We start from the raw sequence: 26,100 nt of genomic DNA, 5'->3' as shown, positions 1-26,100 counted from the left end.
ATTTTCATCCTGTTAACTTCCTTCTTTAACTTATCCAATTAGCATTTCCACACCTCCTCCCCATCAGATATTGTTAGTGTCCCATTTTAAGCTATCTACTAGTTAGCACGGAATTAAATTTGTCCTAAGTGAGGAAAAAGACTTTCTGAGTGACAGAGGATTAACAATGTCAGCTTCTTTATTATAAACAGCACAAAATCAATATAGTCTACATCATGATACAAATTCCCTGACAGTTCAGGGAATTAAGTATAAGTAATGTAAATGTACTATGATTATTATTAATTCTGCAATTACAGTATAAAATATTAAATTAAAAAAGTTAGTCAGGGGAAATTGGAAGGGGAGGTGAACCATGAGAGACTATGGACTCTAAAAAACAATCTGAGGGGTTTGAATTGGCAGGTGGGTGGGAGGTTGGGGTACCAGGTGGTGGGTATTAGAGAGGGCATGGATTGCATGGAGCACTGGGTGTGGTGAAAAAATAATGAATACTGTTATGCTGAAAATAAATAAAAAATAAATTAAAAAATAAAAAGTCAGATAACTTTTAATTGGCATCTATTTTCTTTACTATTCAAAAAGAATGAAAAAACCATATACTTTAGAAGACCTGGGTTTTAGTCTTGCTTGACCACTAACTGCTTGATTTCCTCAATGGTATTCTAAGTTTTTTTCTTTAAACAGTAAATTTTTCCCAAATGAAATCTTAAAACAAAATGGATAAAAAGAGATACTCTGGTTGAAGCAGCCATGCAAGACATAAGGCCTAACCATTCAGCGTCGTCGTCCTCATGGAACTTCCAAAAGCTCTTGGGAATACAGACTGAAGACCAAAGAACCAGATGGACTCTAAGGTTTATCCAATTCTATGAACTGTGTTAACTGTATTTACGTTCTCCTCTAGTCCCCTTAGTAAGCAATGGCAGGAAATTTTAAGAAAGCTACAGGTTGGGGTACAACTTATATCCATGATTCAGAGAAGAGCTAATCTGAACTGGAAAAGGAATTTGATATCCTTCTTTTCATTAATATACCTCAATAATATACTCTGATGAACTGAATTCACTAACCCCAGAAATAAAGCCAACATAATGTAACAGCATCACAGAAATGAATGCACCTTCAAAGATGATCCTTTTTTGTAAATATTCCACAATTCTCTTTCCAAAAAAACCCAGAAGTCATTATTGCTATTTTCCTTAAGTCATTCACTGAAAATCTTCTAAAGTCTAACTAGCATTGATATCTATCCTAAGTTCTAATTTAATAATCAGAATATTTCTTTCATCTCTATTTTAAGATCATAAAACCTTAGCCCAGGGAAGAAGTGAAACATCAAGTATAAAGAGGGTAAAGGGTAAATGAGAATTCATTCAGGTTCTCTAATGCAGTCTGAGGAAAAGCACTGTCCATTCTATCACCTAACAGAGAAGAAAGGCATCTGAACATGCTTTGTTTTCCTAACTTTGACTTCATGGAGAAGTTATTTCATTTGCAGTATTATTAGTTCCCAGAATCAGAATAATTCATATGAAAATTCTGAAATTAAAACCTACTTCCTAAAACCATTTCTAAAAGTATTTTAGAATGCCCCGATATCTCTCCATTATCATTAATGATTCAATGTTGACCTCTACTACCAGAAGTGGAGAAAAAGGGAAGCCCACTATACTGCAGAAATGCAGGGGCACCATTCCGACAGAATACAATGTGAACAGAACTCTCTAGAATAATACAGTGTGGTAGCCAGAGAAGAGAACCCAGCAACACGTGAAAGTGGCTTTCATTCCAAGCCCTCCAGCTTCATTCTTCAGAGCAACAGATTTACAGTATGCAACTTACGAAAAGGAGAAAAGTATACATTGAAAGACTGTGACTTTCCAAAGATATGATTAACCCCAGCAAGATTCTTAACAGAGCAGAGCATGCTCTCCCCAAACTGTATGCTTCCTAAAGTTCCAACATGCTGACGGATCCTATTGAGCTGAGAATGATAGCAGTCAACTGACTTCTCACACCCCAAAAGGTAGCTCTACAGGTTTCCCAAAATGATGTCCCTTACAACAGTGCTAAAGAATGTGTCACCAAAATTATGTTTTTTCAAAAAATAAGTTTTGGAAAATCTAGGTATACAGCTTTCCTGACAGAAGAATCTTAGCTATTTCTACACAAATATAACTCTATCTCTCTAAAGGGAGGGGGAATATAATAAACAGTTTCCAAAACTTCCTGAGCCATGAATCCCTTTTCTTCATACAATGAATGAACATTTTCAGAATTATTTTCTGAGGAATATAACTTGAAAACCCTTCCGTCCTAATCTGTTCTCTTTAGTCCAGAGTGCCTTCTCAGTCAGTATGACTACTTATCAAAGGTGTTGTGGGGATGGGCATGTGTGCCTGTGTAGGTTAATGACAAATGATATTTTGTAATTTTTTTAAAAGCTTATTATAAAATGACACACAATATGAAAAAAAAAAAAAAAGACCACGACTCTATACTGTTGACTTCTATTCCTGGGTCTTTTTTTTTTTTTTTTTTAAAGATTTATTTATTTATTTATTTGACAGAGAGAGAGATCACAAGTAGGCAGAGAGGCAGGCAGAGAGAGAGAGAGAAAGAGAAGGAAGCAGGCTCCCTGCTGAGCAGAAAGCCCGATGCGGGGCTCGATCCCAAGATCCTGGGATCATGACCTGAGCCGAAGGCAGAGGTTTTAACCCACTGAGCCACCCAGGCATCCCTATTGCTGGGTCTTAGATTTTTTTTTTCTTTTTCCTTTCTGGAAGGAGAAAGATTTTTGGGAGGAGTCACGAAAAGCGCCACACTGCATAGTAATTACACTAAAGAATTCCAAATAATCTTCCTCTATACCCCCTTTTCTCCTAAAATTCTATTCACTACCACTACTTGAGTTTGTTATTATATTTCTTTTTATATTCAGATAGTATCTACTGCCACAAAATGATATAATAATAATAATAATAAAATAATTTTCCTACAAATTTCAGGGGTCTTCCTTTGAACTTCACTTGATGGAGAAGCAATGGAAGCAAGAAATTCATCCACCTGCTTTAAAGACAGGGCATTGTGAAGAGTCTCTAGAGGACAAATAGATGGTACCATGGAATACAATTCAAAGCCTGAAAAAAAGAAAGAAAAAAATTTGGATATTTAAAAAATCATTACATAAGGAAGACAACCACTGCTTCGAACTATGCGGGTTAGGTCTTTCCAATCTATCACATGCAAACACACGAGATCTCTGAAGTCATGACGCCAGATGCTATGCAATATGGGATTGGAACAAGATGTGACAAAGATTTCATTTTAAATGTAATCACATAGTATAGCATGCACACAATTTCATTCTATATTTTGGTAAAATTTAAGAATGATACTTAAAGGAAAAAACCTGGGGGTGGGGAGAAGCAGAAAACATTATATTGTTTCAGTTTTTACTTTAAAATTTCAGGTCTACTTGAAAGGTGAATAAGTTGATGCCATAATGTGTCCCTGATGCCAGAATGCTAAAATTAACCTCTTATTGAAGAATAATTATGTTGTAATTACTTGTGAAGAGTGATTTAAATTAGCTTTTCTAGTCATACCAAGGCCAACGACTCTCTAGTGTGACCTGTAAACAACATTCATTCATTTATGCTGAAAATGAAAATTCAAAACATTTACCTACCTTTTTGAATTAACTCAATAATGCTATTGTTGAAATTGCTAGTTGAGTAAAGTCAAGCCAAGTAAAAAGCAATACAAAATACAGACATGTTTGCATTCAACAATGGCACAGAAATACAAAAATTCCATGAAACAAATCATGCACATATATATTATTAATACCATCAGTGAAACAAAAATGCTTAAATACAGTTTTTTTTAATAAATAGGATATAGGTTATTTGCTTTTTATATGAATAGCCTGTTCATTTAAACTTTATTCAACGGAATGGCTTTTAAAATTGCTTTCATATACAACTGAAATAATAGGTCCTTCTGCAGCTATTCTTTGCAAAATACGAACTAATTTTCCTCCAAAGGAAATACTTTTAACACTTAAATTAAGATTTTCTATAAAGGCTAATATGATTAAATAAAAATTAAAAATCAAACTCAAATAGACTGCAAAACTCTCTGCTTCAATAGGCATGTGTTCATTTTAAACTTGGCTGATTGTTTACTTAATTTGGGGAGGAAAGAGTGACCCGAGAACTGCCTAAGTCTTGGCTGAAGTAGGGAAAGTATGGTTGAAAGAGAATGGAGTCTTCCTATGAAAATAAGAAGAAGGTTTATAAAACCGGTTTGTTTGATTTTTCAGGTATCAAACCAAAGCATGACGTAACATTACATATACTCAAAAACAAAACAAAAGAGAAACTATACCGTAATAGCAGTTAAAGCACCTAAATTAAGCACTAAAAAAATTAGGTTTGCACAAGTATTGTTTTTTACAGTACAGGATTCATGCAAATACACGCAAACCCTTTCTTGGCATTACACGAAACTTAACGATGTGATTTTTTTTCTCCTCTAGTCAGAATGTTTTGTAACAACTATTTCCTTGCATTTGCCTGTTACATTTCCTAACAGGCAAATAACAATACAGTAAGTTCCTCTGGTGACATATTTCCCCACTTATCTTTAGTAAACTTTGCATTTAATGCACAAGGAAAGGGTTAGCGCAGCAATTTAAAAAGCCACCCTGCTGTCATGTTTAGAAGCTATGAAAACATACCACTGGAGCCTAGACATTCCACAGAGGAAACGGACCAGCACCTATAGAGGTGTAGGTGTTCTGCACAGAGGCCCAGAAAACAAGGTAAAGCACTGTCAGAAGATACTTGTTTCACCATGTTCCTTGAACTAAAGATGAAGGGAGGGGTAAGTCCATGATATGTATTAAGATGGAAATAACATAAACGTTAGGGGAAATAAAAAGTGAAAGAGTCAAATGACAATTCATAGGACAGATAAGACAACACAGTATTAAAAAGAAAAAAAAAAGAATCTTGAAAACCCGAAAGAAACATTTCTAGAGTTGAAAAGAATGCATTTTACATGCATTAAGTCACACATGTGGAAAACCCACATGTGGGGTCTTAGCCAAAGTCTCGGCCAAAGGAATATAAAGTTACTCCAGTTTCTGTTAAATTTCACAAACTTTTTTTAAAGCTTCAGTAAACACAGATTCCTCCTATAAATAAAACTTGCAATACTGGCTATAAATACATAAGCAGTCCACACAAAAACTACAGTCAGTCTTAAACCTGCAATGTCACTTCTTAGGATTTTGTGACTTCTGTGTTTCTTGTGACTTTGGTTTTTCTTCTAAGAGGTTCTTAGAAGCTGCAGCTGTATCAAGTAAGGATCTTTTTCTTCAGAAAGTAGCATTTAAAGAGCTACAAGGGATGGAAAGCACATTAGGCTTTAAGGCCAAGTTTTCTCTTGTTTGAGGATGAGATCTTCTTACTCCACCTCCAGGAAGTATTTAAGTGCACTGTTACTTAAGTGTGTTGTTAAAGGATCCAGACAGGGGAGAGTGACTATAAGCTGTGTTTAACCCTTTCGTTTCATAGAAGTTTTTGAAAGACCTGACTCGAGTTTTTGAAAGATTTATTTGCAGTTAAAAAGAAAAAAAAAATTTCTAGGGGACCAAAGCAACTTCACTCCGAAGAAAAGCAAAAATCTGTATGTTTTCCTTTAAATTCTTTGATCCTCAGTTATTTAAAATGATCAGTAAATAATCCCTTTTGTCCCAGAAGAACAAGCTCTGTGTAAGAAAGCAGTAGTAGTGCAAGGATTCAGTTTATCAAAATGGGCACGAAACACTTTATTGTTAGCCTCAGAAATTTAATTTAATTGAATTAGATTTCTAGATTTTCAGCTAGTCTTCTTCCTATCCTGAGTTCTCCAAATTTTAGCAAAAAACAGTGGTACCAAAAAACAACAACAACAACAAAAAACGCCAAAACTGGTTGCTTCACCATAGCAAACCATATTGCCATATTGCCACATGAGAACAAAGTGAGGGCTAGATGAAGTTTTCAGACTGCTCCAGACCAAACACAGTTTTGCTTTAGACAAAGAGCCACAGATAAATGATGTTACACAGTGAAATCTGCATCTCCTAGTTCCCAAGAACTTTTCAAAGACACATCTCATTTGGCTATTTGACAAGCGTGTCTCTGTATTTCTTTAAGTAACTAAATAAAACAACCACGTGATCAGAAAACAAATTAGGAAAAAAAATTAAAATGATTAAGAATTAAAAAGAAAACAGAATACTAATTGTATTTTTAAAATTTGTGTAGACTGATCACTTGAGAAATTAGAAGGGATTTTTAGGTGCTAATTTAGTATTAAAACTCATCATCATTGTGGTCATTTAAAAGTTTGATGAGTGATGTTAAGTGATTATGTAAATTACAGCTGAAAAGGGGAGCTAGACAGTATCAATGCTTCAGGTGAGTAAGTTGGAATTATATGCCAACTGAAATTAAGAATGAAGAAATGAATGATACTGTATACCCCACAGTTTGAAATAAAAGAAAAATAAAAAAGGATGAAGCAGGGGAATATCTTTTAAAATAAAAGCAAAACGTACCATTGGTTGGGTGTCGAGCAAATGAGATAGAAAACCTTTTAACAGCAGAACCGCGTGTGGCGTCTGAGAAAGAGAAAAACAGGTACCTGAAATTCATAACAGCTACCAAAAGAAGAACACTTAAAAAAAGAGAGAAAAAACAAATATATAAGGAGGTTAGAATTAGGTAACATGCAGAAGGGAATGAGAGAGGGTACTGTTAAAAGTAAAATGGCTTGATGATAGAGGCAAAGTGTTTAATGAAATATACAAAAGAAAGAAAAGCGGGATGAGCCAGCAATTCTGGTAAATCCATGTTTTGCTGACTTAAGTAAATTTGTGGATATATGAGAAAACATTTTAAATAAAGCTAATCCTGAAAGGGCTAATAAATGTTCCTATTAACAGGCACGAGCTTCCACGAGCCTCAAAAGACAATCTGAATATTAACACTTAAGGTATTTTAACAAGAGTGAGAAGCTCTCCAACTAGGGATTCTAAAATATTCTCATCCTATGTTTATTTTATAAAAGTATTGCCAAAATATCTTCTTCTACTTATAAACGTTCTGTTTACTTTATTTCATTTAGATCACTGTCAATAAGTAAAATGAGGGATAACAATGAATAAAAGTTTAAAAGATCAGAGACTTATTCTTTATAATATGGCTTACTTACTGTCCATAAGACCAATACATATGATGCAGTTCTAAATTTCACATTTCAACAAACTAGTCATTGAATAAGTACTGTGTGTCTAACTACAATTAATTCTGATGAAACACGGATCCAAGCTATGGACAAGAAAGCAGTGATTGTCATTTAGGCGCTAGGTGTCATCAAAGGGAGCTAGGATTCTAGTTGAATCAGTCAGTGGACTTAGGCTTGCCTTTGAGAAGTACTGTATGTTTATGGGTGTGTGCATGGGTGTGCATATGAATCTGTGTGTGCATATGTGCACATACCATCTATGCAGCCAGAAGAAGTCAGCTTTTTACGATGAGTACGAGCATAATCCTGTAGGTTAGGTGCGCTTGAAGAACCCCCGAGCACCGAGGTGCTAAACAGGCCCGCACAGTGAGACCCTGATGGGAGTTAGAGAAAATACATACACAACGGGTGTTCTTCCATTCACAATGGGAATTCATGCAGCATGCAATAACATGGCTCTTACCACACTTATCTGGCAGTGCCTTCAATAGACTCACAATTCACTTGTAATGTCAACTTTAATATAATCACCACCACCATTTATCGTATGTACAAATAAAGGTATTTAACACTGGGTAAAAGGTTGCCTTTGAGGAAAATAATATACCTATACCATAACTAGACATATACATATAAAAAGTACTAAAAATACTACCACAGGAATTAGTTTAGGTTGATAAGGGATTCAGTTTGCATGAGGTCATATAAAAAACCTCTCCTAGCACAAGTCTAGTCATAACAGATCAGTATTTTTTAATGTATGTCTATAAATGAAGAATCTTTTCTGATACCCCTGAGTTAAGAATCATCAGTATATGTTACAATATGTTACAAAATAAAGCAAATTACTAATCTGTGAGAAGACCATGTGAGAACAATTCCTTGTAGGTCATCCAGGCCTAAATCACCTTAAGTTTCTAATACTTAAATGACTTCAGATCTTAATTAATAAGACCCCATGAAACACATTATTAGCAAATAAAACATAGCCAGTATAAAATGATGTTTAATTTGTAGCAAAAATCTTTATACCCAAGGAAAACTTTTACCACTTGGTAAAGTTTAAAAAAATTTCTATCAAATACATTATGATACATAAAGGAAGATAATGTGGGAATATTAGAAGCTATCAACATTAGCTGTGTGTATTAACTAAAGAAGATCCCCAAGTAAATAGTCATCAACAAAGAGTTCATATACTTAGTATATAGATCAAAGTACATAAAAAGTTGAACCTTATTCATGCTTTATTAAGCTTATTAAGACAAGTAATCATAGAGAAAATACTATGCCATTACCTCATATCGTTTACCAACCATGAGCTTAAAACTAGTTAAGTTTAGAAAGGTCCTTTTCAATGTTGCTTCGCAACACTTTTTGCAAAGAACTAGTTACGTTCCATAGGTCAATAATGAATAACAACTGCACTTATGCATTAGTTTTGCTTTGGTTTTCCTTAGGAGATAATCAAAAGGAAAATCAATATACCAAGAAAGGGTTTAAAACACTCCCACTTAAAAATTTTTTTTTAATCAGAAAAGAAGCTTCTTTTTTTTTTTCTTTTTAGTAGAAGTTTCTTTTTTGTTTGCAATAGCATATATACAATCTTATCAACTGGGGAAAATGAAGTTTCATTCCTAAATTAAAACATTTTGGGATTTTGATTTATAGAATACAAGATTAAAACTAGCATTGGCAACTGGACTAAGTAGTTCACACTGCAGACAGTCAAAATAGTTATAAATCAAATTAAATGCTATTCCTCGTTCATTCTATTGAAACTTTACTGTATACTTTGAGTCGTACAATATTTTTTAATTAGTATGTGTTAAGATTAAAACTAAAGCATAGCATTTGGTCATGCTTTCATCACTGAAATTTTACATATGTGCAAAAGAGGGAGTTGAAGAAGGTTTGGAATATAATTTCCCTTTAGACCACGTACCTACAGTAGGGTTCTGCTTCTGTTCCACAAGAGTTCTTGGTGTTCGCAGGTAATTAGCATTTTCAGATACAACCTGTAGAAGCAAAGCAAAATAAATGAGGCAAAACAGTTAAATCAATTAAAAAGTCCATACTTCATTTGAAGCCTGTTCCAGACAGACAAAGGTTAATAAGCTGTATGATAAATATTAGTAGAAGTACATAAAACATGAAAGATCATGCAAGATCCCCTTCTGAAGGGAGTCCATTTCATATGAAGTCCTTGCAATGAAGTGGTGCGAAGCAGGCATTCAGAATGAAATATCATGTATGAAACAAGACAGATGAAAAGAAACAATTAATAGATTGATATAATTTCACTCTTAAAAGAAGCCAAATGCCCACTCTTACACAGCTCCTGTATTTGAAGGGGGGAAAAACAATCACAAACAAAAGAAAAGACAGACAGAGACTGTTGAGGTCACCATACAATTACTGATCCATGCACGGGCTTTATCAGAGTAACCTTTAAATATTCACAGCCTTAATGGATACCATAATCCCTTTTCCTATAATCAAATGCATTATATTTCCAAAAGGAAGTTGCTGAAATTCTTGGGAAAGTCATGTATAACAGCAGACCTTCCATTCTTAAAGCAAAAAAAAAAGCAAGAAAATTCTATTATTTTAAATTTCCAAATGTCATCACAGAAAGTCCTTCTGAAGTCCTTTTATTTCAGCCCATATTACTAATGGGTACCTATATATTGCATCTTCATATAAAGAGAGCATTAAAATATTATACAACTCAAAAAAACCCCACACTAGATATTAGAATACTTCCAGATAATGGAATAGTGAGGGAGAGAATAATTAATATTAGGTATACCCTGCTAATTAACACAGGATCACGTAAATTTTGATAGTTTAAAAAATGTTCATACTCTCAGCAAATTCCAAATGGAATCTAATTTTTCAATTATGGGGGGGAAGGTCATTAAATTTTCTTACCATCAAATTACATAATTTTGTTTCTGAATGTTTTGAAGGACAACTATGCCAAAAAAGATTTCTTTCCTTTTTAAAATTTTTTATTAACACACTAAAGTTCCAGGAATATAAAATTTATTGATTAATTTTTAAATCCTGGATATTTAAAATCCTCCCAATAAAAATCCTAAACACATGCAATGTAAGAGGTTTCTTTCTCTCAAATATTGTCAGGTATCACAAGCTTATTTTTAAATGAACGGAAAATTAAAATACAGAAGGATTTACTCTGATGTTAAATATAAGGGATTAGATGTCCTCAAAGACAGCTATTTGTTGCTCTGAATGCGGGTAGGAAAATGTTTAATGAAGTAAAGTTTAAAAACCTGTTGCCATGAGCCAAAAATACTGGATGTGAAAGCCAATGATTTGGGGGAGACAGGGGAAGAAGTGATTTGTTCCCCTGATCTGCGTCTTCGACGCCCAGTACCCACACCACTGGTATAATGCAGCCAGGTACCAGTACCCTCTGGGCTAGACACACTCAGGGGGCTCTCTTCCTGGAAGTGAGAAAGGGGGCAAAGAAAAAAAAAAAAAAAAGCAGAGCATGCAAAGTTAGATACAACAGAGCCAAATGATCAGAAAGAAAAAAAAATACAGTTTGTTCGCATTTATCAATTTTTTAAAAAAAAACTATTAAACAGTAATTTGGGAGCCAAATATTTCAAATATTTGAGAAATTCATGGGAAGAGTTAGAAATCTAATTGTATGTGATAACAATTATAGGAATTACCTTATCTTCAATATACGAAATATTTATACTGCTTAATAGTTGTCTCTTTTCTCTTAAAACTGGAAAGATTTAACAATTTTCTGTCTTAGCAACTTTTAAAGTATAAAAGTATTCTGCTTAATTTTAAATATTCAAGACATTCTGTGCTATACTGGATAACCTTCTAGCCCAAAGCACTAAAGAATTGTGCAAAGGGTTACAGAAATTTCAATGTATATGATGTAGAAAAGAAAACCTATCTGCCAGACACTTTAAAAAAGAGAGGTAAAATGGATTCAAATTGCACTTGTTTCCACTTTCAAGCTATTTTGTTTACCCCCTCCAAAGATTATTTATAGAGTTCAGTAAGCAAAACATGCAGCAAACATCATCATTTACATGTTTGCATGTTCAGGTTTCAGACAGTGAGGACAGAGTAAAATCTACTTGCACAAAATGAAGAGAATAGTCTTTTTCTCTGTGTGTCTTTTGGAAGTACAAACTTCTGATATCCATGGAGATGGTGGACGCTGGAAAAAGTCTTCAAGGTTTTACTTGAATAATTTACCTTATGGAAGTAAAAGTTTAGCATGGCATAGAAATAATCTCTTGAAAGCAATTATTTAAGTATTTATGAGAAAAAAGGTTTATAAATGTGTTCTGCGTCTTAAGATTAACAAAGGGCAGTGATTCTGTTGAAGATTTTACAAATACAAATGTGCTGCAAAATGAAGACTCACAACACATTTGGCTTTATCAGTGTTAGAAGCTTTCTGGAGCAGAAGGTTTAATGGTAAAATTTTGAACAATCTGATTAATGTGCAGATTGTTTTGTTCAACAACATCAAAATCACTGCCCTCACACAGATGTTTAAGTTCTATTAATATGTCACTTCCCAATTTTCTGAAATTAAAGATACCTGAACATAGTCCCAGGTTTCTTATTTTTAAATTAAGCTATACTAGAACACAGTCCCAAATTCTACAGCTCTTAGTCATTGTCTTTAATAATTAACTTAAAATATCACAATCCCTATAGAAACCCTAAGTAGGATACAATTTCCATTATAAAATTACCACAATCTACTTATTGATGGATGTTTTTCCTATACATAATTGTCAAATTGGGCCACATATTTATTTGAAATTTGAGAATCATAAAGCACTTCTCTTTGTATAATTTGGAGCAACAGAAATGAGCATAGTTCTGTTTTGTTGTTATTTATGTTCTTACTCCCCAACTGCTAGTTAAATGTTATATTTAACTCTCATGACTTGGCATATGTCATGATCAACAAAGATATTTTTCTAACTTAAAAGATGAAGGTGGTTTCTATTTTAAAATCTTGCTCTGTACTTTCACTTGAGCATTTAGAAAAGATTTATAAGCACTAATCTCAATCAGTGCTGGGAGAATCAGCCTATAGGAAATACAGATAACCCAAAATAAAGGTTTTTGAATTATAAAAAATGCATAGTGGTGTTAAAGAATTACTTAACAAGCTACATTCCAACTGTTCAGCTTTCCTGTTAAATCTTATTTTAGTAGTTATTTAAATGTCATTATATTAGAGAACATAAGAATTAGCCTTATTTAATTATAGACCTTAATACAAAAGGTAACATTTTCAACTATCTCCTCACATTTTCAAATTCCTATACTGATTTGTGCAATCAGGCTAACAACTTAGAATTTCATACTTAATTTACAGTGTCATTGGACTCAGTTGTTGTCAAGGCATTTCTGGTAGCTCCTCTCTACTTTCAGGCAAAAATTATTCTCTGCCTATTAAATCAGACTTTTAAAAAAGTTCTTTATTAGAATAACCTAACGTGACAGGAGAAAAAAATAGATGAGTTTTTAGAAAGGTCTTATTTTACTATGTCTACTCAACTTTGTTAGGAAAATAATACATAAAGCTCCAGATTCTTAAAGCTTTTTCTCTTTTTTAACGGCCTCTCTATTTTTAAAATATTAATTAGAGAAAGAGGCAAAGTTGACAATTAAAAATCTGTTAGGTTCCCAAGCTCCGTAATTAAAGCTGTATTTTCTTTTCTGTTTTATTAAAATATAGTTAGTTTGTTTTATGAAAAACATGCTCTGACACATATACTTACTTCATTTGTAGGAATCTTCCTAGATCTTGGAAGTGGAGACTTCCTGTGTATATGAATTGGCTCTGATACCATAGGTTTGAACAGTATCACAGCACGATCAATCTCATCTTTTTTAGAAGTATGTGGTTCATCATCATTATCAATTTTAAAAGATCTCCTGCCTTCATTCTATAAGCAAAGAATACAACATATAAAATTCAGATAAAGCAAGAGTCTCTTATGATAAATTCAACCACCAACTGTGAAGTTAGTTGAGGCACATATATAAGCTTGCTGATTCAAATGAATCAATATTAACTGAGTTTTTACAACAGCCTAATATTAATCTGGGTATCATAAGACAGATGACAGAGTTCCTGACTTTAAGAAATACACAGTGGAAAAATTAAACAATAAGTGACAATACAAAGTGCCACACAAAACCAACTGTTTAATTATATTTCGTCAAATGTCAACATAAGTAAGAAATAATAATAAGTAACAGTAATAAAGAACAGAGATCAGTTTTATTATACAGGAATATCATCAGTATAAGCACAAACTAAAACAGCATTTTAATTTATAAATTTCAGAACATTTAAATTATGTTCCAAATAGTCCCAACACATGTGATGATTGCATAAATAATCATATGATGACTTACTAAATATTTACTGGGTGTGTACCATGCGCCAGGACACTGATGAATGAAATAGAGTCCCAGATAAAAGATAAACAAGTTAAAAACAACTTACACCAAATATCTATCTATAATAGAAAGGGTAACTTGGGGCATAGTCATACATATAGTAAAACACATTTTAAAGCAATAGCAATGAACATACTAAAACTAAATACAATTACATTCAACAAATCTCACAAACCTAACATTAGTCAAAAGAAATCAGACAGAAGTACATAAAATCCATCATCAAACTAAGGAGTATAGGAAATAAAGAACTTCTTTAACTGGTTAAGAGATATCTAAAATCTTGATAACAATCATCACAGTTAATAAATCATTGAAATATTAGTGTGGGGCCACCATTATTAAATCTACTCAATACCATATTGGACATTTGTCATCATTCATAGATATGATCCTATCTATAGAAAATAGATATGATCTATTTTATATATATTATATATATATTTACATATATTATCATGGATAAATTATTAGAATTAATAACAGCATGTTAGTAAGGCTGTTATAAAATTTTCATACACAATTGAGTTAAAATTCACTATTCACTAAAACAAACAAAATGAAATTTAAATAAACCATGTATGATAGCATAAAAATATAAAGAACAAGGAATTAATGTGACAAAGAAGATACAAGACATAAAAACCCTTAATTTTACCAAACAGATACAAAAACAGCTAAATAAATTCAGAGCTATATCAACCCCTTGGACTAGAGGATCTACCATTGTAAGTTTATTGCCCTCAAAATTGATCTGCAGAATTTATGTAATCTCAACCAAAATCCCAAAAAGTTCTCTTTGGAACATTACTTTTTATTTTAGCTTGAGAATAAAGAAGTATTTATTTTTTTATTTTATTTTTTGGGGGGAGAGGGGCAAAGAGAGAATCTTAAGCAGCCTCCACAACCAGCCTAGAGCTGGACTTGGGCTCATTCTCACAACCTTAAGTTCATGACCTAAGCTGAAATCAAGAATCAGATGCTTAACTGACAGAGCCACCCATGGGCACTGTGAGTGAAGTGTTTAATAGCAACACTTCTATTCAACATCATGCTGTTCTAAGCCAGTAGCTCTTCATAAAAAACATATCCAAATGGCCAATAAACATATGAAAATTGCTAATCCTTACTGGTCAGAGGATAATGTAAAATTAAACCATGACAAGATATCACTATATAGCCTTCAAAATAGCTACATTAAAAACAATGACCATACGAAGTGCTGACAAGGATATGGCAGTATCTTTAGAAAACTATTTGATTGTATTTTCTAAACTTGAACATATACACCCTATGACCTAGCAATTTTACTCCTCGATGTATATCCAAAAGAAATGTGTACATATGTTCACCAAAAGACTTGTACAAAAATGTTCATGAGGGGCGCCTGGGTGGCTCAGTGGGTTGAGCCGCTGCCTTCGGCTCAGGTCATGATCTCAGGGTCCTGGGATTGAGTCCCGCATCGGGCTCTCTGCTCAGCAGGGAGCCTGCTTCCTCCTCTCTCTCTGCCTGCCTCTCTGCCTACTTGTGATCTCTGTCTGTCAAATAAATAAATAAAATCTTTAAAAAAAAAAAATGTTCATGAAAGCAACTTCATAGCTTAAACTAGAAACAAATAAATGATCAAAGTAGAAGAGATGAACACATTGCACTTTATTTATTTATCTTTAATGTTGCCATGTAATCCTACATGACAACAAAAATCAAGAACAGAATGGATATATTTCATAGACATAATGAAAGAAAGAAGCCAAACCCACTCACACTCCTGCAAAAGCATATATTTTGCGATTTATAAAAAGTTCAAAAATAGGCATAATTCAAACATGGTGCTAAAGTTGATAACAGTATGTATCTTTGAGGAGAAGAAAGAGAGGTTGGATAGGGAGGGGGGCATACAGGGGTCTTCTGGAATGACGATAATACGCTACATATAACCTGCCTGGCTATTTTGTAATTGTGTTCATTCTGTAACACATCATTAAGCTAAATCATAAGTGTATGATTTATCAATATGAATTATAATTTAGTGATAAGTTTTAAATTGAATACATATTTAACTTTGTAAGGTTAGTGTAAGGATTAAAACAACAATAATTTGTACCAAGTGCTCATTAGCACAGTGTTTACCATGCACTAGTCCTCAAGTAATACAACAACCAAAACTATAGTTAAGCATTCTAAATACTGGTCTTAAAAATACAAAAAATCTAAATAAAATATAAAAGTCTAGTATGCTTAGAAATGTTGTCTGCCCAAATCATACATAAAGAAATTTATATCATCTTGCAACTTGGTAGTTGAGGTAAAAACTGAAGTATATTAACAGGAAATTCTTACAGAAATCTAGAACTATAGTGACCAAACACCGCGAGTTTCATCTTTATTACCTCTCTTGAAGCTGGTCTATATCCATAGCCAGATGGTAAATTTTTGTCTTCTTCACATCCTTTAGCTCCTGGACTAAAATGTAATTCAACATGAAAGCGTTCCTCCGAGGAAAGATCCTAAAAAATATTATAGAACATTTCCAAAATGAAAAACTACAGGCTACTTATTTACCTCTGATAATAACATACAAATCAAGAACTCTTGTTACCTTGTTAGGATCTTCATAAAGCATGATCACAATCTGAGTCATATAATTGAGTTCATTGACAACATTTAAGTAATCCATAGCTCGTTTCCACTGTTCATCCTTTGATTCCTGAACAAAAGGTATAAAAGCATTTTTCACATACCACTTTACTTGAAAGTCACTTTATTTTCATTATGGTAGTTTGTTTAATCCTGAGTGATACCACACAAATAAGGTAAATACGTATATGCTCAACCTTTCAAAATAACTCAACTATACTTAAGTCTTGATAAATTATTTATGTTTAGCTAAAGTATTTTAAGAATCTCTTATCAGCAGTAATAGAAAGTCTAATGGTGACTTTTTAAATAGCTTCTAGAAAGTAAAAATAAAAATCTCTGAAATACAAAAGCACATTGTATTTTGAGGCTTAGTAAGGGGCAGTGAGTTGCTAAACTTAACTCCCAAAGTGTGGAATCACCCTTCATAAACAGAATACTATCCTCTAAAAGTAGAGCTATTTTTCCCGGTATTATATAGTCAATGTATGTAATACACACTTATCAGTAAATATGCCTCATTATACTGCAGTGGTATTTAAAATAATCAGCAGAAGGTGGAATATTTACAAGTTTGATTAATCTTATCATCTCTTTCATCACTCCTCCATCTTCATTTAGGTAATCATTGGTATTTAAACATATAATCATATAGCATGAGAACTGAAAGGAATCCTAGAGAAAATGTACTACAAGCATTCGAAGTAGAAAATTCTATCTGAAAAGGCAAAACTACTCAAAGTACAAAGTCTACAGTCAATGCGCAACAGGGTCTACATCACAGAAAACTTTCCTGCATTTCATATGTCATAAACTTTAGAAATAAATGCATACAACAATTTTTTGCATACAGTAAGAGTATACAATATTTTGGACTTCAGAAGATTTCTGTTGTTTTAAAAAATGAAATTTGACACACAAAAGCCTAAACTTACAAGACCACATGTTGATTACTTATTTAAAAAAACAACAACAAAATCTCAAACCAGCATGTATTACTTTTCGAATTTAGACATTACACATCTCTGAGGAAGCATTCCCCTTTTGAAGTTTCTAGAAAAGTAAAGTTAAATATACATCACATAATTTGTATTCTTCCATGTATACTTAGCATCATTTTAATAAATGGATATCCACACCTCTAAATGCTCTAATGCAAAGCCATTAGGGAAGCTATTCCCAACCTAAGCAACATTCCAGAGGAAAAAACTGAGTCTGTGTTTGTCTGCACGTGCCTGCTTGTGTATTTGCGGTAGGAATATATGCAAAGATGTATCTGCGTTTTTTTCAAAATTGGTAAGGGAGAATATTAGCATAGCATTTGAGTTTCACTAAATGTGAGTTACTATAAATAATGGATTTAAATTTAATACTAAAAATTTTCAGTAGGTAAAAAGATATATTAGAGTTTGTGATCCTATATTATTAATGAAAACACCATCTAATAATATCTAATTCAGTGTTTCAGTTATAGATTCTCCTAGGTCTAGTCTAATGAACATATGAAATTAAATAATATTTAGTAGCATCTTCCTGAACACAATTAACATTCAAGAATCTATAAAATATCTTTTTTAAATTAAGTCTTATTAAATACATTCCCTGAAATCTTACTTACAATCATGTTTCCTTAACAAACACCTTTTTGAATAAAATCCATTATGGAGAGCTAGATTTTACCCAGTTCACACTGAAAAAAATAAAAAATTTCAAGTGGGGAGAGACTGAACAAGGTTTTAAGATACCACTTATAGGGTCTTATAAAGGTAACATGAACTGCAATAATGAATTACAGTTCAAATAAATTAATTTTTTTATATTAGAAAATGGGACATCATAATGATATTAAAGATCCTACATGTATTTACTAACATGAAAAATAATTTTTTTTGAAATCCTGGAAGCAGATTTTTAAAAGGATGGAGCTGTTCAGCTTCTGTTTTAAAAATGTAGCTGAATGCAATATATACTCAACAAGCTCTAATTCTACTACCACTACCCTAGTCCAAGTTATACCTTTCTTCAGGTCACTGTGAGAGAACTTCCAAACTGGTTTTCTAACATGTACTCCAGACTATCTGCTGTCCACACAGCAACCAAAGCCATTTACTTAAAAATGGTTTCCCAATCCCCTTAGGATCATCAAGGCACTGGCTCTCCAATCCTATCTGTTGCCATTTCATCCCACTGCTCACTAAAATGCTCCACAGGCTTGTTCTGCTGGCTTCTGTATCTTCCATGCTTCTTCCACCTTCTAAATAAGTGTACGAGTCAAAAAGGAACCACATAGGAGAAGTAGTTTTTCTCCCCCAAAACAAACAATTCCATCATTACTACTGGATAAATTAAGTTCCTTACTTGCTAATTAAGTATCATTTTTTCCTACAATTTCCTTTATTAAAGCTCAATAATGCACATATGCATGCAAGGGATGTCACTTTGCTATTCCTTAATGGGACAAAGAAACTAAAACAAGAAGGAAAAACATAGGAATGAGAAAATTTGATGAGAACAGAGGACTGAAATAATTTTAGGATAACTTTAATATTAACTATTCATCAAGGCTAATGATAAAATTAAGAATCAAGAGACTAACAGGGGCGACTGGGTGGCCCAGTGGGTTAAAGCCTCTGCCTTCTGCTCAGGTCATGATCTCAGGGTCCTGGGATCGAGCCCTGCATCGGGTTTTCTGCTCAGCGGGGAGCCTGCTTCCTCCCTCTCTCTCTGCCTGTCTCTCTGCCTACATGTGATCTCTCTCTTTGTCAAATAAATAAATAAATACAACATTTTTAAAAAGAGACTGACCAATCTTCATTATATATCTAAATGCCCTTTATTAAAAAGATAAGACAAAACTACATTTTCTTTTAAGAACCACTTTGTTAACAGATGTGTACGGATGTGTACACCAATACATACAGAGAAAATTGAAGGAAAATTCTTATTTTTTGCAATTTTAGAGATGGATGGAAATATATCTCTGTTATATAAAACACAATAGAGTGTCCCACATCGGGCTCCTTGCTCTGCAGGGAGCCTGCTTCTCCCTCTGACTCTGCCTTCTACTCTGTCTGCCTATGCTCGCTCTCGCTCACTCTCTCTCTGACAAATAAATAAATAAAATCTTTTAAAAAAATAAATAAAAATAAAAAAAATAAAACACAATAGAGTGAAATTTTTTCTAGGTATTCTATAGTTTGGGTGTACTGAGAAACCAGATATTAAAATTTCTAAGTCTCTTTTGTACACTATCACTTTCATTGCCAATCCCTACAATGTCATTTTATCATTTCAATGACAAACTCCCTGGGAACCTTATTACTAGCTACCACCTTAGCTATCATTTGTATATTGGCTTCCTAACTCTGTACATTTAACCCAAACCTCTATCCTAACATACAAATATACTCAAGCTGTCTAAACCTAAACTCATTATTTTTCCTTCTGAAGACCTGATCTTCCTCCCAAGTGTTACTTTTATCAGTGAATGGTAGGATCATCTACCAAATTACCTACATTAGAGATACAGGAATCTTTCTTGACTCTCTCTTCTTTCTCACTCTCCATACGTGTGAGCACTGGAAAGGTCCTGACGAGAGCGTTAGTGAAAGCCTAACAGGCTGGAGGAGGTTGTTGGTGAGGGATTATATAATGGTAAGAAAAATGTTACTGGAAGCTACAGGAAAATGAACTCCTGCTATGTAGTGGCATAAAGTATAGAAAACACTAGCCTGTAGACAGTGGAAAATAAATAAGAAGTATTTCTAATGAACTAGTTTTGGAGACTTTTAGGACAAGTGCTGAACATGTCACCAAGATTCTTCTCACTGCCTGTGATAAACTAGGAGAGAGATAAGCTACAAGGAAATTGTCAATTATAAAGAAGCTTGCTGGGTCTAAAAATAAAACTGTTTCTCATTCACAGCATTTTCAGGTACCAAACGATGCTGTAATTAACAGACTTTCGAGAAGAAAGGAACACAAGATTGCCATAACATAGCGCAATTATAAAAAACACTTGCTAAGACCTCCAAAAGCTGTAATGAGGTGCTTCACAGATCTTCCAAAGAAACACACTTTCTCGGGATCCTAGGAGTGTATCTCCACATGCTCAGTATTAAGCAATAAGGATTGCTGAGTGCCATCCCTTAGTAACCACATAAGGAACCCAAAGTAGAAAGGGCTATCCTTAAGAGATCTTTAGGTTTGGTGTGTTTAATACAGTATATATTCTAAATTATTCCATTTTGTTTTGTTTTTTTTTTTAAATAACACCACCTGAGCTAAAAATAAACATGTGTTTGGAACCCCAAACTTCTCTGGGAAGGAAGCAGGTTGAAGAAAACTACTCAACTGCAAACATGAGCTACTTTTTATTTTAAAGGAAGGAGGACCCAGATGAAGCAATCAAGAACCCAAATTATGAAGCCATGAGCCACTGAAAGCAACTTCCTGGCAGTATGACAGAGCCCTAAATAAAGAATAGGCAACATGGACCTGGGGAGATTCGCTAAATTGCTATGGACCAGTGACTACAATGCACCTTCTGTTTTATCCTCTTTTGAAAAGTTCATCTACAGCAGTTATCTTATGCCTAATGCCTAACCCATCACTGTATGTTGGATATTTGAAGGATAGATAATTGGTCTCTTCAGTTCATAGGTCTTTGAATTAAGATCGAATGCTCTTGAGCATTCAGGAGTTGTGTCCAAGGAACCCCATCTATATCTGGACTTGACTTAGATGAAGAAACCTGGGATGTCAAGTTTATGATGTAATAAAATAAGACAGGTAATACTGTATGAGAGATTAAGTGAATTTTGTATATAGGAGAAACATGGATTGTGTATTCAACAGACAGATTGTGATGGATCCTATTTTCCAAAGATGGCCACCAAATGTATCTAATCCCAAGTACTCATCTTACAATGTGACAGTGACACTCCATGCATATAGTAATGTAGATCTATTTCCCCAACCCTTGAATTTGGATGAACCTCTATGACTGCCTCAACCAATTCAGGTCAGTAGAAGTGACAGTATGTTACTGCATAAGCTAGATCATAAGAAAGTCTTGCACATGCTTGTTCCATTATGAAACTCAATCTTGGAACTCAGCCACCATGTTTTGAGGAAGCAGGAGGTCACACGGAGAGGTCAGATATAGGTATTCTAGTCAACAATCCCAGCTGAAGTTCTAGCTGACATACAGCATCAAGTACCAGATGTGAGAGGAAATCTTTTAAGTAGATTCAAGCCCCTGCCATTGTCTAACTGCAACCTCATCAGAGACCCAAAGTGAAACTGCCTAAGTGTATCACAGTCAATCCTTTAAACTGTGGGAGATAAAAGTAAGTGTGGCTGTATTAAGCCAAATTTTGGTATGACTCACTACTAACTAGAGATGAGAAGCACAATATCCAAACAAACACTAAGTTCTTTCTACCCCCTAAATAACTCAAATTCATCAGGTTCTTTTTATCTAATTACCACCAGTCTATAACATTACCTAAAATATTTTATGCAATTGTTTGCTTAAACTTCTCCAAAGGGAAGAGAACATGTCTTTATCCCCAACATCTAGCACAGTGCTTGGTGTATAGTAGACCTTTGACAAATGATGGCAAATGATCAATTACTGAAATTGAACAGCAAAAACTGGTACTAGTGATTTGATTATGAGTTCAAGGAACCATACTTGGTAGATTGGAATAGCTTATTCTACTTACATTGCATAAGGCACCATAGCGAAGAATAGAGAGCAAAGAATGTACATGACTTTCACTGGTAAAATATAACCTGGTACGGACATGACGTTCAGGAGACAGAACACCTCTGGAATACCTAAAGTTAGTAGCAGACAATGTTAGAACATAACCATCTAGTCAAACATTAAGTACTGAAATTATTTTGTAATGGAATTTACTCTTACTAGAAGTAAAAAACTATAATGAGTAAATCTATCCCTCTTCCAACCACAACTGAGGAGTTATCTTTTTAGATATTCCTCTAACATGAAGATTAACTAGAACTAACTGGGATCTCTGAAATTAGTCAAAAAAGACTTATTAGTTTGGAGCGCCTGGGTGACTCAGTGGGTTAAAGCCTCTGCCTTTGGCCCAGGTCATGGTCTGAGGATCCTGGGATCAAGCTCTGCTTCGGGCTCTCTGCTCGGCAGGGAGCCTGCTTCCCTTTCTCTCTCTCTGCTGCCTCTCTGCCTACTTGTGATCTCTGTCAAATAAATAAAATCTTAAAAAAAATTAATATTAGTCAAATTCACTGTAAATAGGTCATTTTAGCTCCTCTAATAAGAATGACAAAGGTCGGGGACACCTGGGTGGCTCAGTTGCTAAGCATCTGCCTTCAGCTCAGGTCATGATCCCAGGGTCCTAGGATCGAGCCCCACATCGGGCTCAGTTGGAAACCTGCTTCTCTCTCTCCCACTCCCCCTGCCTGTGTTCCCTCTCTCACTGTATCTCTATCAAATAAATAAAAATCTTTAAAAAAAAAAAAATTGACAAAGGTCATAACCCTAAAGAAGCTCACAGATATTTATCTTGCTGAATGGGGTACACACTGATGATCCCATATGAAAGATGACACATGTCCCCTTTCATCTCAGTTCTTCCTCAGTTTGGACCCCTAAAGAACCTTGGTTGGAAGTTAAATGTTAGCAATACCTCAGTAATCCTTATTTCCACAGTGCAATAAGCAACACATTCCTGATTTCTTCATAGGAACATTAGATTTGAAGTATGCAAAAGCAGGTGCCTATAGATTTACAATACCAGTACAGTCTCTTACACGGGATGGAGTTTATTTACAGTGTCATCATCTTGTGTCCTCTGGAGGTCTGAGCGAATTTTTCTAACTAGAGGAGTACAGTAGCCTTTGGCAATCTCCAGTTTTTCAGCTTTAGTTATGCCATATTCCTGAGCAGAAAATAATATCATTATTAGAAAAAGGGTATAATGACAAAGCACTCTAGCAAATGCACTGCTTATTTAAAACATCCTAGGTAAGAGACAACTACCTTTATCAAGCTTCTTTTTTTGAACATTACAAATTTCTGAGTTTACATTTTTTGCAACTGCAAGTATACCATCCTAAAACTTCTAAGTATAATTGGAAAGGCATTTTTTTTGGTAGAATGGAAAAAGCAAGCAATTTCTGAAGAAGGGAGGATGAATGAATGAATGTAATCTTAATTGACAGTAGTTTGACTCAATCATAAGGTTTTAAATGTAGAAACAATCCTAAAAAAAAAGATGGACTAAGGACACAAACACTAGAGCACAGAATAACAGTCAATAAACCTATGAAAAGAAATACAAATGAAACCATGAGATTTTTGTTTATTCAAATGCCAAAGATTAAAAAGGCTAAAAAATCACTTAAAAGCCTTTTGCTAATGCTTTGAAAGTGGTGAGCAAAAAATGTAATGTAATTATATTTAATGACTTCAATAATAATTATGAGTTAATCAAACTTACAATGAGGTTTTACAATATGAAGTGTTAAGAAAACATAATCATAATAATAATTCTAATAAAAATTACAGTTCAAAGAAACAGGTTAGAAAATGACCTGATGTATAAAGAGAAAAAGCTGTGATATGTGTGTAGATGGAAAAGAGGGAGAGGAAGAAAAGCCGAAAGTGAGAAAGGGAGGGACAGAGACAGAAAGGAGTGCAGAGAGGAGGTGGGAATAAACAGGCATACCCTCTCTCTCCAAGTTTATTCTAAGATATCCTGAATTTAAAGACTACTTCCTGCTATCAGATACTTCCCAAATAGCAAAAACTCTATATGGATAATAAAACTGAGAACTGTCAAGTAAAGAAAAGGCTGACTGATTACAGATGGAAGGCCCATGAAAATAGAAACTTCTTGGGTCCCTTTATCATAAACTAAAATTTGGTTGGTTCAACAGTCTTGCCAATATAGATGACTGTGAACAGAGTATGTAAAAAAGATATATATGTAATTGTGTAAGTGTAAATAAAAGGAAAATACTGGAACTTAAAAACCATTAGGTGAAATTTTTTTGTGTTGTTAGCAAGGTATGAAGAGACAGATGCTTTCACACTGTGTTTACCTGGAAAAAAAACTAGTGAAAGATTTCTGCAGCTACAAAAACAGTCTTGAGTATATGTAAAGACATGTGAAAAGAGAGTGAAAGAAATGAAGAGTCCAGATTCCCAAATACGAAAAATTGGTTAAATAAATAAATATCATACCATTACCCATTAGAAATAATGATGTACATATAGCTTTAATGATATGGAAAGAAGTTCTTGGTGCTAAGTGAAGGAAAAAAAATCAGGTAGTAAAAGAGTATGCTTTTTCTGGTTCCATTTGTGCAAAGAATATGTTTGTTATATGTATGAGAAAAATTGTATCTTCATGAATTTAAGAGAAAAATCCTTTAAGAATTTTCTAAAACATTAAAATGTTTTCCTCTAGTTGGTAATATCACAGTGACTTCTACATTTTCTAATTTTACACAAACATATTAATTTTGTAATAAAGAAATTTTTCCCTTTAACCAACATACATGTTTTGTTCATCTGCCACCACCAAGTAGGATCAAATAATTAATTGTTTAGATATCCCAGTTCTCACGTGTAATTACAACATTTCTGCCATAGATAGAACTAATTAAAATACCAGATGAGGCTATCTGAAAGCTTATTATGTGGTTATATTTAATGAGAGTATCAATGGACTTTATATAGTAAATGCTATTATAAACAATTCTCTACACTTCATAATCCATAAATAACTAAACAAATTGTCTTCAAATGCTCATAAATGTGATCCCAGTTAAGAGAACCTTAATACCAAATTTAGTCTTGAGAGGTTCTTATCTGCTGCCATAACATCATGACTATTTTTAAGCATCATTTTTAAGACACGGCCTCTATTTGATGAAAATTGAGACTAGTTAAAAAGTGGAAAGTTAATTCTATCAAAAGAAAAATATTTATAATAATTAAATTAGTTTAATTTAAAATAAATAAAAGCAATAAACTGCATATTTAAGCTTAGTTGTGATTAGAATTACATAATTCACACAGTGTACATTTAAGAATTAATCAATTCAATGTAAGCACAGAAATACATTTTTAGAGGCATAACACTTTGAGGTATACCAGTGCCTATACCCATTTTTCTTGCAGATAGTGATATCCTCAATCTAAATTAGCCTATTCTAAACTAGTCAAAATTCTACGTTATTTGACTGAATAATCAAGTCTCTAAGCTTGAAATAGTCTTAATTTCCTTGAGAAATAAGTAGGCAAAATTTTCATTTTTTTCCATTATAAACTACAGTTTCATCATAAATACATTAATAACTTTTAGTTTGTTAAGTGACTGGAAATAAATGCATTTCATCCATAGTTGTGGATTTAGGAAAGCTAACAAAGCAAAATAATATTTACTGGACTGAATTCAATACTCCATTAAAAAAGAAGAAATCCCAAGTTTCTGCCACAATAAGAAATATCAAACCAAAAAGTTAGGGAGGTAAACCCAAAGCTGACCTCTACTCAAGTTATAATCTCGGAACTACAGAAAAGCATATTTAAAAAAACCTCTGCTTTCAAAGTTACAACTTTTCCAAAATGTAATTATAAATTTACCAAAAATAAAACAGATTCTT

At 33.6% G+C, this 26,100-nt stretch overlaps 1 protein-coding gene across 2 annotated transcripts in view; it reads right to left on the bottom strand.

Annotated features, from left to right (window-relative positions):
- PPIP5K2 (diphosphoinositol pentakisphosphate kinase 2) overlaps positions 1-26,100 on the bottom strand; it is a 73,696-nt gene that overhangs the window by 10,033 nt on the left and 37,563 nt on the right. Inside the window, exons 20-29 of one of the 2 annotated variants that reach the window (XM_059418322.1) lie at positions 23,239-23,366; positions 22,164-22,278; positions 16,397-16,504; positions 16,188-16,304; positions 13,110-13,277; positions 10,605-10,778; positions 9,251-9,323; positions 7,560-7,679; positions 6,617-6,679; positions 3,003-3,143 (exon numbers count right to left, since the gene is read on the bottom strand). In XM_059418322.1, coding sequence (XP_059274305.1) covers positions 3,003-3,143; positions 6,617-6,679; positions 7,560-7,679; positions 9,251-9,323; positions 10,605-10,778; positions 13,110-13,277; positions 16,188-16,304; positions 16,397-16,504; positions 22,164-22,278; positions 23,239-23,366 — 1,207 coding nt within the window. The remainder of the gene's footprint in view (positions 1-3,002; positions 3,144-6,616; positions 6,680-7,559; positions 7,680-9,250; positions 9,324-10,604; positions 10,779-13,109; positions 13,278-16,187; positions 16,305-16,396; positions 16,505-22,163; positions 22,279-23,238; positions 23,367-26,100) is intronic. The other variant, XM_059418323.1, reaches the window with a different exon arrangement.

The sequence above is a fragment of the Mustela nigripes genome, chromosome 12 (genome assembly GCF_022355385.1).
Source record: "Mustela nigripes isolate SB6536 chromosome 12, MUSNIG.SB6536, whole genome shotgun sequence".
In the NCBI taxonomy this organism is placed as follows: domain Eukaryota; kingdom Metazoa; phylum Chordata; class Mammalia; order Carnivora; family Mustelidae; genus Mustela; species Mustela nigripes.
This window is presented reverse-complemented; position numbering and strand designations above follow the sequence as displayed.